This window comes from Cynara cardunculus (genome assembly GCF_001531365.2).
Source record: "Cynara cardunculus var. scolymus isolate 2C chromosome LG 14, CcrdV1, whole genome shotgun sequence".
Classification (NCBI taxonomy): Eukaryota; Viridiplantae; Streptophyta; class Magnoliopsida; order Asterales; family Asteraceae; genus Cynara; species Cynara cardunculus.
Genome location: NC_037541.1, coordinates 9646975 through 9664277, shown reverse-complemented (window position 1 = coordinate 9664277; position 17303 = coordinate 9646975). Strand labels below are relative to the sequence as shown.

At 35.7% G+C, this 17303-nt stretch overlaps 1 protein-coding gene across 1 annotated transcript; it reads right to left on the bottom strand.

Moving 5' to 3' along the window:
- Positions 1–404: 404 nt before the first annotated feature.
- On the bottom strand, positions 405–16768 carry LOC112526691 (sulfate transporter 4.1, chloroplastic-like). The gene is made up of 17 exons (XM_025137078.1): positions 16517–16768; positions 14994–15042; positions 14132–14330; positions 13660–13828; positions 10659–10724; positions 10472–10579; positions 9138–9245; positions 8986–9051; positions 8050–8110; positions 7775–7902; positions 7472–7513; positions 5336–5452; positions 5017–5068; positions 4076–4214; positions 3342–3433; positions 1928–2004; positions 405–881 (listed from the first exon to the last, which is right to left on the bottom strand). The coding sequence occupies exons 1-17, from the start codon at positions 16766–16768 to the stop codon at positions 555–557; spliced, it is 2052 nt and encodes a 683-aa protein (XP_024992846.1). The 3' UTR covers positions 405–554.
- Positions 16769–17303: the final 535 nt, after the last annotated feature.

Genomic DNA, 17303 nt, shown 5'->3' with positions numbered 1-17303 from the left:
TAACAGTTTATAAGCTCAAAATCCTCACTTTTATATTTTAATAGGCCTAAATTATGTTTCTATAAGCCTGATCCAAGTTTTATGTTGATCAGTGCAAAAAACAGACGAGAAAACGCGAGAAAAAATTGTTGTGGTGCTTAAGAGGGTTGTACGAAACAAGTAGTCAAAAAAGGTAAAATAGAAGAAAATGTTACTTTGACATGCTACATTTCCATGCCATGGTAGCATGCAAGGGGTGCATAATGAGGGGTATGAAGTTACGATACATTAAATGCTACCTTGACATGCTACCATATCATGCTAAAAGTGGGATTTTGAGCTTATATAAAACAAGTAGAACATGAAAATTTGGTGCTATCAGTAATTACTTTATTCAATTTATGTTTTTGTTGTCTTTCTGAAGATGTGTTTTCACATGACTCACGGTTGAAAGCATAATAACTTCAAACACTAGATTGAAATCTACCTTTTGCTTCCATGAAAGAATCACAAGAGGTCTGGTTCATTAATCACATATGGTGCAAAGTAATACAATTTATCTACAAAAATCAACATCACTTGTGAGATTTTCCCGACAACAAAGGCTCCATTACAGGGTCTGCATCTTTGGATGTTAATCGTTCTCTTTCACCGGATTCCATTTCATCGGCGGTTAAGTCAGCTTTACGTCTTTCTTTCAGTATGTCAAGATAGCTGGAACTGTTGTGAAGAGTTACTTGTGGTGCTTTAAGGGAAGAACTGGTTGAGGTCTGCACATGTTGAAGACAAACTTGAACGGCATCATGCACTCTAACAAAACACCATTCTTTACCAACCAGATCGATGAATCCAGATTTTGCTAGAGTTAGAAGAACATCTCGGTTTGGATTAGCAATGGCTATCTGCATTATGGATGATGGTGAAAGGTCGAGAGATTAAACATTATTTGGAGTGAATGAATCATCCAACATGTAGATATCTTGTATACTTACTAAAATGCAAAAAGAAAAGAAAAAAAACAAAGTATGTGATAGGTTGATGTCATTTACCAACACAAATTGGGTAAACGTCGACCAAATAAAAATACTATTTGGGTCAACACTAATCACTAATCGAGTAATGGGTCGTTTACCAAACGCTAACCATGTCATAGCAGGACCGAGAATCTTACCTGGTAAGTGAGGGAGAAGACTCTTTCTTAACATGGTTAGCAATTGTTGGATAAAGACGGTTACCAACAATCCATTTTATTGGTTAAGAATGTTACCTAATAAGGTAAGTGAGAGTGATGACTTTTGCCGGTAACCGCTTATCCGGTAAGCGTTTGGTAAATGACCCCTAAGAGCCCTTTGCTTAGCTTACCGGGTCAGCATCATGGACCTGTAAGAAGGGCTTGGTAAACAGCAACATCCCTGGCCTACTAAGCACCTCTAACCTGAGGGTAAGGGGCGGTAAGCAGGTAGTAAACAACCCCAAACTTTAAATCAAACAAACCCGGTATATCCCATACAGAGAAAGGGTCTGGGGACTGGGGAGGCTAGGATGTATACAGACCTTATCTCTACATGTAGTCTCAAGTAGCCAACTTTAACACACTTTAATGTTCATTTTCGGTGTTATAGCAATGACAACAAAACTACAGATATGATGATGAGAAAGGGTTGGGTTCYGGTGAGAATGAAAGTTATGGTGAGAAGGGTAAGAAGGGATCTCCACTCTTGGATCAATCCTAAATGAAAGAGAACCACTAGATCAACACTAATGAGATACACTAGATCAATTCCTTCTAAAAAGCAATCCATGGGTTGTTTTGGGATTAAAAGTGATCAAGGGTTCAAATCCCTTCTTACACTTCTCACCTTAACTCCTATTCTCACACGATCCTTCGTGATGAGAGAACTCTTCTGATTAGAAGTATAATAGTTGTAGGCAAAAAAAGATTATGCACCTGGATGTTTCTTGATTTATATTCCTGATACAACTCTTTTAAAGCTTGAACTGCACTGGAGTCGGCATAAGTAACAGCTGAAAAAGACATGGAACTAAATTAACTGCTTGTTCTGGATTGAAGATTAAATGTTGGAAAAAGTGGATATYTGTATTTGAAACATTCTATCACTAATATTAATACAATGTGAATCTAATCCTCACCAGTATCACAACATATAAATGCATACATGTCCAAATCTGTATCCATAAAACAGGCATGTCTGCATCCGCATATGATGACAAAAGAAGCGGATATGAATATAATTGTATAATGATACGTTTTCGACTCATTATTAATATAATACACACATATYATACTACCTGGACCATACAAGGRGGGRAATGATGAGAAATTGAGTTTTGTTCTTTGGTYTTAAGAGAAATTGGATCAAGTAAAAAGACGACTATCTGATACAATAAGATCTGGTGTGAGATAACATTGATTAAGAAAACCTTAGGTAATAGAAACCAACGAGCTTTTCCTTTACAACTCAGTTCCCCATGAACTACAAAAACCGACATAAAATACACCAAACTTTGAAAATCAATGTGTTTTCCCCTTCAGTTGACGGATTTGTTACTGCTTGTCCAACTTGCTTATGTGGCATGTCATTGTAAAGGGAGATTGATATTAAAAAGCAATTAACTTTCACTTTGCAGCCTATTAATTGGATAATGACCCATCAAACCCAGCCTCTTAATTGGAGGCTTTTTGCACCAGGATCAGCCTTTTAATTGGATCATATAAAATGAACTTTTTAGTGATCAATGAGGCAAGAGGGCATAGGTGTGAGAGCTAACCAACAAGGATTGTCTTATTTGTGATGGAGATCACCTAAAGAAAAGCAGGGGACGGGCTTTGGCTGATTGTGCAAAGAAATTTAATCCTTTCAATGTTCTTGTTTTCCTATAAACAAAATTTAGTCCTACAACATAAAGTAATCATATTTTCATTTGGTCACTTTATGAAACCCCCATAGAAAACCTGTGTTGAAACTTATATAGGGAAGTCAAAATTTTATCAACAAGGCAAACTTAGAAATGTTAATATAGTCTGAAACCAGGGATTGATAGAGAAGTTACGTATCAGCCATCTAGAAGGAAACATATTATTGTGAAAAGTTGTTTTTATTTTGATTTTGTATTTCAAGGAGAAAATGGGTAGCAAAGTGTAAAATGGGTACAGAAATAAGATCTGCCAACTTAAGGGGGGGAAATCTATCAACTTCTGTAGATCAAGAGGGAAAAGGTCTGCAAGTGAAAGTTGACTAGTTGTCTATGTTATTTCCTGAAAACCTAAATGTATGTAGTAAAACTAAAAACCTTGCATTATTACGAAAAACAATATAAAATTTCAGATGCTGAGTACATACGTGCCATCTCTAGAATTACAAAATGTATTCTTTCAACTTCTGGTCCACGTTTGCCGCCAGATTGGTCTACCGAAATTTCATACTCACGCAGCCTGAAACACATATAAAGATATTGTAATAACTATTTCGTTAAAAGCAAGCAAGCATCATCAAATTGGACAGTACAAAATCACCTATATGGTATGCAACTCCAAGGGTGTGTTTGTTTTAATCTTAATAAGTTTAATGGGTGGTTAGCTTAATTGGTTAAGTTATATTAACATGTTTGATTTAAAATGTTAAGTTAGCCATCCTATCTTAATGCATTAAGTTATAACTTTTCCAATATTACCCTTGTCCTACAATTTTTAATCACCCATCTCATTACAAAATAAATAGTTTACCAACGCACATAAATAAAAAATTGTGTCAAACAATAATACTTAATTGTTCTAAATATATTTTTAGTTATCATGAACCTGTTGAATTCATGTTATTTATGTTATTTTAAATAATTCATACTATTTTAATTTTTTGTCATTCAAAATATTTATCAAACAATTTATTTTCATTCAACACTTATGTAGACATAAGGTTAAAATGGTAATTTTTGTTATTCAGACTATTTATTTAGGACAAAAATCAAACAACAATTTATCTTAATGTATCCAAATAGATTAATGCTTAAAGACAACTTAATAGATTCAGAACTTAATAGATAAATCAAACAACCGCTAAGGCACGATAATATTCACCTGTCTTTTATAAAGCTTGTGTTGGCAAAATAGAAAGGTGCATCTATTCGAACAATCACAATCCCGTTGTATGTATATGCTTCTGGGTACTGTTTGATGTTTCTATAAACAGTGGTGCCAGGAAGCCGCCCCAACACAGCTGTAATACAAACAAATTGACGATTATTCAAAAAGTCATATCTACATGCAACTTTATACAAGAACCCAAAAATTATGAGTTCCAAGAACCTAAAAAGTAAGACAAAACTATGAGTTCCTGAAACTCACATATGCTAGTCAATCAAGAATGACGTGAAAAATCGATTGTTTGATTTTGGGGTTCTTTTTCTTAGGGTGGACAAAGTTCATAGCTAGATTTCAACAACTATGAGTTCCTGAAACTCACATAAGCTAGTTAATTAAGAGTGGCATGACAAATGAATTGTTGGTTTTGGGGAGTTCTTTTTTTAGGATGGACACAGTTCTCAGCTAGATTTTGACATTATCAGCTCCAAGCTTCATAATAACCCTTTAGCTTCGCCCAGCTGAGATTGCTGAGTTTGGCTTCCTTAGGATAACTAAGAGGTCATGTTTAAATCTCATTTATGTATTATCAAGGATGTTCAATAGGAAGGTGACAAAAGTTTCCCCCCTCAGATCTAAAAAATAATCATTTAGCTTCAAAATTGGAAACAGAACCTCATCTTTCCAGCCTGAAACTCACATAAACTCACGAATGTTCAATTTAGCATCATTGCAGAATTCATCAAAACTTCGCTAAACATTATCCTCGTGCCCATTTAGATGAGAGGCCTAAAAATTTATCTCCTTAGTTAAAGTTATATGACTTTCTGAAGAAGGCAATAGTTGGAGATACATGATAACTGGATCGTAACTTATTGGAGAAAGCTGAAGCAAGCACATATATTAATCAACGGCAGTAATATAACAAGCTTGCACACCAATATGTGGATTTGCCGATTCATGGATCACAAAAGCAAGTGAAAACCCGACCTAATTGTCACGACATTGCAACACTCAGATTAGTAATATACAGAACCTAACATATGTATACCAGCGAGCACAAGTTGCAGCAAAGCCAATAGTGGGTCAATATGTTTGGACAAGCTAGAAATGGAAGAGAACCAAAACCAGCAGAAATATTAATAGTCCTGTTCAAGTAGTAGGCAATGTCTTAATTTCTTATAAAGATTGATAAGTCTTCACTGTATGAAGAACTGCCGCAGTACTATCTATCATACACTATAAATAAATGCATACCCCAACAAGCACACCGATCTCTACCCCGAAGAACAACGTTGTTGCACTAGTAACTGTCCAAAGAAAAAAATCTTTCTTATCTACCCGCCATAAAAACATTGCCTCTTCATAGTCCACCTGTTATAATTTACATGATGACAAGTTAGGATCTGAGCAAGGAAAAATCAACACTAAATTATTCTCTATTATGGCATTGTAGAGGAACCAGATTATGATAGAATAGAAATTTTGGGGTATATAGTTCAGTACGTCAGTTAACCGTAAACTGCTGTTACAGGTTGAGAGGCCAACCCWACCAACCACTGAATTTATGACACAATGTAATGGTACARTATGGAACAACAATGTGGAAATGTCTTATGTTATATAGATATAAACAAAAGGTGACAACTGACGCCACATTAATTGCAAAATGATTACAAATAATAACCAAAAGGTAGGGACCAGATACTCTGTCGAAGYTCTTAAAWATCTCCAAATCATAAGATACTACATCCTGGCTATCTATTAATAATCCGTTAGCAGATGTTGATGTTGTATTATGGCTCTATTTCTCATTCGGCTATATTATTAAAAGCAATAATTAATTGCTAATTAATAGGACAGCAGTAAGTAACTGCAAGACAGTTACAAAAGAAAAGAGAAAGACGTGTGTTTTTTCGGTGAGGTGTGTAGAGCAGATTGCTGTGAAAAAGTGTGCGTGAACCTTTGTAATCTCCACAATTTAACTGCCGAACCACTTAATTTTTTGTGTTCCTTCTAATTTTTGCTTTCTGATTTGAATCACAGTACCAGTTTTGTGTTGCTGTGAATTTGTGCGTTAACCAGATAGGTTATCGTTGTGTTCTCTGTTTTCAGAGATTGTTGGCTACTGAAACTCGGTTTTATAACAGTTGAAACATTGCATATAGCGTACAAAACCTATTTTTTCAGAAGATGAGTACATATGTGCCATCTGTAGAAGTTGAAAGAATACGTTTTGTAACTCTACAGATGGCATATATGTTCTAATCATTTGAAATTTTATATAATTTTTGTATTAATGCAAGGTTTTTACATACATTTAGGTTTTGAAGAAATGATACAAGAAAACTTCTTTTCATTGTGCAATGTGTATGGTTGATTGATCATCCCGATACACTCTTTGTAAAACCACATGTAACTTGTAAGTACTAACAATACACCGCCAATTATTACCGGAGGTTAAATGTTGGTGTTGGATACTGCCCCGAATTTTTTTTCTTGTGGGGCAATCAATAAGTCAGTAGGCTAGTACTTAATGGGTTCTCTCGAGTTCAACTGGTCTACCTCTTTGATTGCTTATTAAGTTACAATTTTTATTTTTGTTTCTGAGTTATTTATCTCGTCTTTTAAAAGGTCAACTCATTGATACAACTCCCTAAAGAATCTTGAACTCACAACCTAAGAGTTGTAGATTTCCACAGATACCACTAGGCCAATGACCGCTAGTTATTTATCTCTTGCTAATTGCTTGAATATTTTCTTTTTTGATCCACCTCTGGTTACTTGGAGATGATTTTATACGCTATATGTAGCGTTTCAGTAATTGCAAGTGAATGATAAATAAATAGCCAGGAAGTAGTATCTTTATGATTTGGATGACCAATTAGAAGTTGTATCTTATGATTTGCCGAAAAAACTTATTACACTCTTGCCAATAAGATGTATATTCGTCAGTCATAAACCAAGTGTATTGAGATGACTAATTAGCCCTACACATTGCCATAGACTTGGGTTATATACATTTGCCAATTGGTGCTTCATTACATTGTAGGTACAGCCACCACACATCAGAAAAAAACCAATACATTTTTGCATGTAGAAAGTTAGCATGACTGATATCCTTGGTCCATGCCTCCCACACAAGTAGTTTTAGAGTATTTGTATTTGGTTAGAAAGTTAGCATCAGTAATATCTCAGTCCATGACCTCGTCCGCTACATGTTTTATAGAGTTTTTGCTCAGTAATAAGTATCACTTCAAACCCCAAGTCTTTTCACAAGTAAAGTGGGTTCACGATTTATGATTGATGACTATACAGCTTATTAAAGATTGAGATGTATGATAGTGACGTAAATTCTCTGAATTTGTGGAGAGAGAAAATAGCAAAACTCACCAGCCCAATTACAGCAGAGATTACAATGGCCGCTAGAGCACACTGCAAGGGTGATCAAGTCCACAAGCGGTAGAGTCAAGATCCAAGTACAAAAATTCAATAAACAGTGAGTGCATGTAGCTGCCAAGATAACATCGAAACAATGTCGAGACCATCGAATTTTATAAATTACATACACAGGATCATTAGGATTTTCTGAAATAAATTTTTATATCTAAATTTGAAATGGAAAATTAGCACTGAAATTGGTCAGCAGCAGCCTTTGCGGTCTTTAAGAGAATGAAGTATCAAAGGGAGACATACCTGAGGTATATATTCAAACAATGGTGTCATGAATAACAGAGTGGAACAGATGATAATGCCCATGATAATTCCTGACAAACCAGTTTTTGCACCACTTTCATTATTAACTGCTGATCTTGAGAAGGAACCTATTCAACGTATTCATAAACAAATTGCTCCTTCAGAACAATGCCAACTCAAACTTATAAAACATAGCATGTGTTGATAAGTAATATCAGGCTTGATTACACATGATCTATTTATTTATACGTGAGAAAGACATCAAGAAATCTCACCTGTAGCAGGGTATGCTGAGAAAAAGGACCCAAAAATATTGGCTACTCCAAGGCCAAATAACTATTAAAAACAATGAAAGTGTTAGCAGGGATCTATGACTTTGTTGCTCCTTTACAAAAGGAACTACCTCATAATCAACAATTTGCACCGTGTACTTCTCATAAGTAATCACTTAATAACAGCATCCTTAAATAAACTAAGGTCTAAGCCTCTGTCTCTATTTCATAATGTAACACAAAAAAAGATTTATGATTATAGATGTCCAGTTATGGGAAGAATTATGTCTGCAACCACTTTGATCAATACACTGACTTGCCGAAGATAACTTGGAAGGAACAGAATGTCACAGACAACTAAGATGTTTCTGTATAACAATTAGATGAAGCCTCAATACAAGAGCCAGTAAATTCCACTCAGACAAGGCCGGAACAGTGATAGGGGACTTCCTAGAGGGTTTTTTTTTTCTTTTGAGAGGGGGGTGGATTGTAAGTCGTGTAGCTTGGGGGTCAATGCACAGAGCAAGTAACAGGCCAAAAGTTAATGTTCATTCTGCAAGTAGGGATATGGTGCTTCAGAGAAATGTGTGCATGCTCTTTTCTTTGCTTCAAGTAACCGTGTGTGGGGTACCTACGAGTAAGGCTTTGGAGGAACATTGGTTGGAGACTTCCTAGAGGGTAGGCAGGGATGACTTCTGTTACTAAAGGTATTTGGCAGGTCTGCCTAGAAGCAAATCTCAGACAGTAACAGGGATGGGAGACTTCCTAGAGGTTAGGCAAGGCGACCTTCAACAAGCAACTTGTCTTGATAGACCAGACACAGATCAAGGAAAAAGTTGAACAGTTTATTTTTAGGCTGCTTGTAGAACGCTTGATCATCAAAAAATGCACAATAATGAACCTTAAATCCAATAGCGATTTTGTGCTTAAGGAAGATACCTCTTGATTTGAATCCAATTCATATCCATTCTTTGCGGCCAGAGCTTTGGCAATCCCGACAGATTCCTGAATTGCAGATGTGAAGTGAGTGGATGGTTAATATTATGAAGAGCATCATAAGATTCTAGCTAATGATAGAATTCAGTTCCTACCAGTATAGCCACTCCAGTAATTAGAAATGTGGTAGAAATTAATGACTTTGCAAGCCCAAACTCTTTAGGGATGGAAAACGAAGGAAGCCCTTGAGGTATATTTCCCACCTGAATTCCTCAGTCAAATACATATGGTAAGTGATTATATGGCATTAAAAGTATAGTTCAAACAAGATAACCAGATACTGGAAGAAGAAAAATCCAAACTTTCATTCTTAAAATACAATAATGAAAATCTATTTGATGTATCCAAAACAATAATAGAACGAATATACAAAGAAAACTGTTCTCTCTGCAAACTGAAACATTCATGATTTCTTGTCCAAGGTAGTTTATGTACATATCAGAATTTTGAACAAGCCTTGGCATTAATTTTCACTAGTTTCTCCTGGTATTGACGAATGTATATCACATGAAATGATCTCCTACCTTTGCTCAAGATTAAGCCATTGTTCATGGCTCGAGATTTGATTTATTACATTAAGTGGCAAAGAAATTTCAATGGTAGATGTATCAATGATTTATTTGCCTTGAAATTCTAGAGCACATGGACATGCATTGTGGGAGATGAACCTGACTGCATTAATCCTAATAGTTCTTTTGGGAGTGTCCCAGCCCAATTAAGTTCTAAAGTTGCATATTTCTTGTATGTGTTTATACATTGTATTTGGTTTTAGGGTTGCATACTTGTTGTGATAATAACAATTCTTGGTGAAGAGACAAGAATACTCCGTCCCGAACCATGGGTGGACATAGATCCAATTGACCTAACCACTACAAACTTGTATTCTCTTATTTTCTTTTTTCTTGAAATCTTGTGATTATATGCAACATCTAAACCACAGACAACTGACACCCTTCAAGAAAACAACAAAAGAACCAAAAGTGATGGCCCCAAATGGGAAGTGATCCACGAAGTAACATTAAATCAAATTATAAAAAAACATCATTTTTCCTCAAAGGAAATAAGCGGATCATAAAAATCTCTTAGGACCTTTGGGTTGGATTATGATGACATTAAACACATATGAAGGGTGAACATAGCAACTTATACCAATTTGAAACAGACAAGCAAAAACAAACACACATGCACACACATATCTGTATTACATATGTTGTGTTTGTAAGTATATGTATCTATGTGTGTTAGTGTGATAGTCTTGATGATTGACATAAAAATTACACGGCATTAGTTCAGAAGAATAGACGAACAAACCGATTTCTAGGTTGTTTGTCATATATTTGCATAATTAAGTGATTCCGTGGATGTACTCGTCTACTTATTTTAGAGTTCAATTCTAGTACAGCAGAAAAAGTTTCTTTCATTATCTCACCAAAGAGATGGAAGATGGATGAAATATTTTCACAAAAGTTGTACCCAGAACAACTGCAGTGAGGGGACCTGCTGCTCGCAAAAACCGCAAGTTCTTCCTTGTTTTACCCTATACACAGAACCATCCAAATAATTAGTGAGCGTAGGTGTGACACATCAATTTAACTTAGTTGGAAGAAATAACGTACCAAGTGCTTCATGGTCAACATAATTGCAAGAAAAGTAGACCCCATCACAAAAGGAGGCCATGAGAACTAGAAACAGAAACCATTGCCAAAGGTGAGCACAGCAACTAAGATATAAGTATATGATGAATCAAAGGTGGGACCAAGGTTATCTTTGAAAATTACAAGGTATGACGAAGGAGAAAATAATTCTTTTTCAAGTTTGTATTGTTGAACAAGAGGATTTACTCAAGCAAACAAACAATAAATAAATATGCATAGTACGTCTTAGTTACAATTTATAAACATGATTCAGAATCTAATGTTGGTCACATCTCTTGGAAATTATATGTGAGGTTCGAGGTTTTCCTCTATCCCACATTGGTAGATAAAGAAACTCTAGAGAAGCTTATAAGGCTTTCTCTACAATTGGGCTTGAACATATGGGTAGACTCATGCTGGGGGTCTTGAGTGGAAGGCCCAACGCACGGGCGCGAGATTATTTTGACACCTATGCTCCAGTTGCTAGAATTAGTTCTATTCAAACTCTTATAGCAATTTCAGCCATAAAAGGTCTGTACATCAGCCTTTTTGAATGGCTATCTACACGAAGAGGTTTATATGGAGCAACGTGAAGGGTTTGTGGTACCCGGACAAGAGAACAAAGTGTGTAGACTTATAAAATCTCTATAAGATGGGAGCCTCGCCCCGAGCTCCGAGTATCTTTTTGGTATATCATCGAGAGAGATGGGAAGCAATTTTTTCGAAAAATCGGATTTTTAAACCAAGTTGACCAAGTTTCTTGGAGATAAAGATTGTTGGAGGATAATCCTCCAACTAACCATGATCCTCCGTTTTTTGGGGATGAGATCGTGGGGATTTTAGGGTTTTCCCCAATATAAATACCGGGTAGAAGCCACCCCTATGAATCACTCAAGAAAATTAGCGCTTCCTCTCTCGAATCTCTGCTCCTACCCGTTCTTTCTCTCTACCGAATTTCTGCATCCATCTTGCTTTAGTTTTCGGTTTTCATCGCTGTTGAAAAACGAAAATGTGTACTGCATCAAATCATGGGGCTTAGCGACTAGCAGATTCACAGCGTCAAAAGAGTAGTCGTATAAAACCTTTTAAGGATAGATTTTGTACCGTGCAGATCTCTGCCTTTGCGTACTTCAAGAAAATCAGGTTGGTATTTATTTTTTCGGCATTGTATTTAATTTTCGTTCACATAGTGAACACTCTGCTTCTACCCCTTTCTACCGTTGAGTCTATCGCGAAGGATAGATTCAAACCCATGTGGGAATATTGGTTTGGTTTCGATTCCGGTCTTAAGTTTTCTATCTCGTACTATAAAGTTTCTATAGATCTTGGTTATGTTCCTCGTTAATAAAGTTCTAAAATTTATTTATAAAAATTTAATTTTTTTGTTTTCTAATCCTCTTAAATAAATTTTTCAACAACATCTCTATTCACAAATTGGGTTAGCTACAGCATAATTCAGAAATTGATTTACAACTTGCAACATAGTTAGAAATAAGTACGTTACAGTTAAACTTAGTTTCCAATTCCTCCCCTTATTATAATCTACGCAGAAATATTTCCAAACTGACTTTGAAAATCAAGTTAGCATATGCATTAGATTTACTTTTGAATTCAAAACTTAATATGATCTGTTGGAACAAATAATTCTAAAGAACAGCATATAAGTAACCCTGGTTTCATCTAGGTCTCTCATGGAATGATCATATTGAACTAAAACTGGGTCTATTCATTTACACTATTGACCTCCATTCTCCATTTGGTGGGTTCCAATTCTCCAGATAGATGGGACCCACAATTACATCTCTATTTCTCTTTCTATAATACAAGGAAAGGTGAATAGCATTTTAACATCTTGGGTATATGTAAACTGATCATCTTCCAAATGGATTCTATCAACTGAGGGGTAGGCATGATTACAGGCATATGTTTGCAAGGACCAATAATCTACACCAATTTATGGTGATAACAAACAAATATCATTTTATGGGTTGAATTAAGATGATATCTTTGATCAAATAAATCAATTACGATGGGATGCTATATATTTCCTGTGTATATAATTACTGCTACGTAGACATTAATCTGATGAGGTGTGTGTAAATCGTTTTTGTGGACTGGTTTGATTATGTTCAATTATATGCAACAGCAAGATTGTATCATCCAGTGCCATTGAGTGTTCTGTCATCTATGGTGTCAACTTCAAAATTTGGACTATTTTGGCCATCTTCCTGTTATTGTTGATGTCTTTTTTTCTCTGATTATATATCTAGGTGTCTAAGCAACATAGGTGGTTCCATATGTTTTGGCAATGGAAAGGAACATATATAGGAAGCTGCCAACAAGAGGAAAGAACTTCTAGGTACTGACATTTTCAGATATGAATCTGTTTTGAATACTGGAGCAATCCTGTGGTCTCATTTGTTTTATTCAATATAACAGATCACCACAAAAAATTGTCCATATATAGATAGGAGAGCAGTGCATGTGCACTGTGTGGATCACATTTTTATGCATATCCACGTTTCTTGAACTAGTTATAGTTGTTCTCATCATTGACAACCCCTACTTAAGGCCCTTGGCCCCTCTAAGTTATCAAAATAAAACCAGAAAAAAAAAATATATTGAAGTACAGTCCGATATGATACTCCCTTCCTATCAGAAAAAAGTTTTTAACACCATCTATTCTTTGTTTGTTCCAAAAAAAATGCAAAGCCTTTATCTTGGGAAAATTCCTATGCATATGTACATATATGTGTCTTATAGTAATCATTACAAAATATAGGTGAGATTGATTGCAGTCTATATAATTTCTCAACCTTGTCCAATTAATCATTAGTTCAGGACGGTTTATTAAACCATATTACAAGTTAAATGTCAGCACATTGTTTTTGGGACAGAGGGAGTAGAAAGTAGAATCCCCAAATTTCTGCCAAATGAAGTATTGAAGATATTAATAAAATGTATCTGACTGATATTGGGATACCTTATCTGCGCCTGATATTATACTCTTAACCAGTGGGATTATTTCGCTGCTTCTCACCACACTATATCCCAAGAAATATTTTGCTTGAGATAGGGCAATAACAATGGCTGAAGCAGTTGTAAAGCCAGAAATCACAGAGTGGCTGATAAAGCGGATGAGCCATCCGAGCCTAAAATGAATAAGAAAATATTGCATCAATAAAAGATCGTTGACGAAGAATCAGCCTTTAACGCTAGAATCGATAATTACTAAATCACTGTAACTATAACATTTTGCACATGAGACTCATGCTAATATTTAAGCAATACTTAAAATTAATGTTTAAAATTCTTGAACTTCGAATTTCTGATACGAACAAATTGTGATATATTATATGTTATACAAAAGATTGATGAGAACTATATGGATTTGATCAGTGAAATTAGAGTTAAAAATACATTAAAAACAAAGAGAATTTATTGAGGAAAAGTACCTCAAGAGCCCCATTGTGCATTCTAGAATCCCAACCATGAGTGACAATAATATAGCGAGTTCTGTATATAATTCACCAGATGAATCAACATTGGCTAGAACATTAGATACCAATAGAGAGACCAATGCTACTGGACCAACAGCAAGCTGACGTGATGACCCGAATATGGCATACACAAATATAGGCACTAATCCAGTATCTGAGGTGAAAGACCAAACAAAATTCCCCAGCTAGTTAGAAAAACAGATTAATGTACAGGGAAAAACACCTCCTTGCTCCATCCACCCACATTAAGTGTCCCTAAAATTGGAACTAGAAGAGTGTAAATTCATACATAAACAAATAATTTAAAAGCAAATAGGCTGCCCTATGCAGGTTAACTGCTAGTCATCAGGATTAGCTGTTCACCGGATAAAGGAAACTGTAGCATAGGCAGATACTAATCCATCACAACAGACACAACTGCAATAAAAGAACATCTAGAACCTACAAGGCTATGGTATATCTCTCCACCAAAATAATTTTGCAAATCTATTTCAAAATGATGTTTCAGAAACTCATTCCTAATAATATTGAGGTAAGGGATTTCTGCGACCACTCAAAATGCCGAGTTAATCAGAAAAATAGATTAATGTACAGGGAAAAAACGACACCTTGTAGGCTCTAAATGAGCCTTACCCTCTTTATGTATTAAGTCGTTCACTCTCCAATTCCTCAAGTACCAATTGTCTTGTGATTGCTCAAATACTTTTTCCGCTTAATCAAGTTAGTTAATAAAGTTATTCCATGTAATGTAACTATACTTTCGACTTCAGAGAAGTTAAACTATAATGTAAAGAGCAGATGTTGATTTTCAACTTACAAAGTCCATATATTGGTTGAAGTCCAGCTAGCTTTGCATATGACATAGACTGCTCACATAGAAACAAGATAAAGAAAGAAACTTAGTGTTTGGAGTATAAAATTAAAATAACCCACTGCAACATGTAATTATATTACAACAAGCATTGTTTTCCAAACAAGTTGAGATAGACTAAAATGAAACTCGCGAAAGTACTATAAAGAGAAGACCTGTTTCAAGTGTTTAGAAACACAGATATTAGCCTTGCATTCTCTCCCATATAAGGCTAGTTGCAAAAACAGATCTGGAAGTGATTATACAGCATACACACTCTTAAATGCGGCAATCAGGCATGTAGTAGTTGTTGAAACCGTATGAAAGCAGAAATGACGAAGTATATTTGAGCAATTTATCAAAGCAAAGAGTGTCTGAACAAGTAAAAGACAACATGGCTGACAATATAGGGTGTCATCACCGCATCAAATAGGTTTGGTAGATGTTATTGGTTAAAATTTAGATATTTTCTCCAATTTTGTGAATATTAACTTSTTGTCTGAACGGGTAGGCATGTATAAAGTGGCCTATACGGGGAGGGACAAGCAGGATCGATCTGGTTTCTGAGATTACACATTGTAACAACTCGTTCCAAATGGATAGAAGATTAGATTTGTGAGCTCCTTGTAAGCTCAAAGTTGTAAGTTACCAATAACTTCCACCATAGTTTTAAGTTGATTTGGAGGTTATTGGGCTATGAGGAGTTACAAATGGTATCAGAGCCGGTCATCCCATATGAAAAGAAAATTAGGTTTTTGAGCTTCCTAACAGCTCAAAGTAGTCACAAAGCAAGAACTGAGGAGACTATGCATAACTTAGAATACTCTGTAAGTTACATAAATTTGATAGTAACAAATCTTTTAAATAACTTAAGGTGGTTACAAGTTTTCCCTGTTCATTGAAAATCAAAGGAATCATCAAAAAGTCAGTGAAACCTCAAAATTTTAACTCAATACTATGTTTCTTCAGAGAGTTTCACTTTGACTTCAACTTGTAACGGGGACTATTTTCAAGTTCAGAATCTACWCAAATTATTTTACAAATTCAACGTAGATTTATCWAACTTATAGTATTTCCAGTGAAATTTATTTTAGCATATCAATTTTTCCTTAGAAGAATTAGGGACATCCATAACAATATACCAAAAGGCCTTTGGCGGTAGCCTTCTAGGAGCTCGGATGTTCAAACGGTGTGAGCATCCATGACAATATTAAAAAATTACAAAGCAGTCCCTCCGACCTCAAAAAAGATGTAAATGGCAAGAGCGGTAACTGGTACGAGTCGAATGCTATCYAGTAAATTTAAGTAGTAACATCTAGCAAAACAAATCGCATAGCTACTGAAAAATTCCARTGCACGGTTTTCAAGTCATATACGGTACTGTTAACTCAAGAAAAGTATAGCAGTTAAGAAAAGGTTCATCAGGTTGTGGTTGTGAGATGTTTAGATTCTGCTTGACTAACTGGAATCTCTTATTGACTCATTTGTACCTGTGGCACGAGCATGATACCAACAGTGATACCGGAAACCATGTCAGGCTGGAGATATTCACGCCAATTGTAGGTACGAATCCAACGTGAACAAGGGAGAAAGGCCTCAATCCAATCAATCATCTTCATCCCCTGCAATTTCGCTCTCCATCCCGACAAAGAAGACGAACACGTGGCCGGCGTCGTATCTCCGCTAGTATACGAATGTTGAAACGGGATGACTTTTACCGTACGATTCGTCGGCGTCCTCATGAGGACGACGGTGAAGCGATTAGGTCTAGAACGCTGGTGGAGCTGTAGGTCACTGCAGCGCCGACACACAGTATAATATCAAGAAATGCAGATTTTCTGGTGGTAGATGATGATCTTTGGAGTTCGTGAGAGGGCGTTCTCAGGCAGTGTCGACCACGAGTTTTTGGTGGTGTGATCCATTCGTCGAGTTCGTTACGTCAACGATTCTTGGGTCCCGCTAAAGGCAACAATATTTCTCCCAGTCAAACAGACAACGACAATCACGTCTTTCGCATCCCGCTCCCAGTCCTCCAACAATTATTCAATTTCAATTTTGAGCGTCAATGGCATCGTCAAACGAGCGCACAATTAGCCCAAACCCGAGACCGGTCTAGAATGGGACCGCAAGCATTTAAGCGTCCACCATTTTTTTATTTTATTTTTTTTTTTTAAAACGACATAAATCTTGATTTTAATATTTAATTTTTATTTTTTGTTTTTATCAATATAATTCGATTTTATATGTTTTTTAAAAAGCAATAATATTTTTATTTTT

Excerpts from the sequence above, each read along its gene's own strand:
- LOC112526691 (XM_025137078.1), bottom strand. The coding sequence starts at position 16,768 with ATGAGGACGCCGACGAATCGTACGGTAAAAGTCATCCCGTTTCAACAT. Across the intron at positions 15,043-16,516 it reads GTATCATGCTCGTGCCACAG|TCTATGTCATATGCAAAGCT; the intron begins GTACAAATGAGT and ends CTATGTGAGCAG. Across the intron at positions 9,246-10,471 it reads ATCCATCTTCCATCTCTTTG|GTGGGAAATATACCTCAAGG; the intron begins GTGAGATAATGA and ends TGAGGAATTCAG.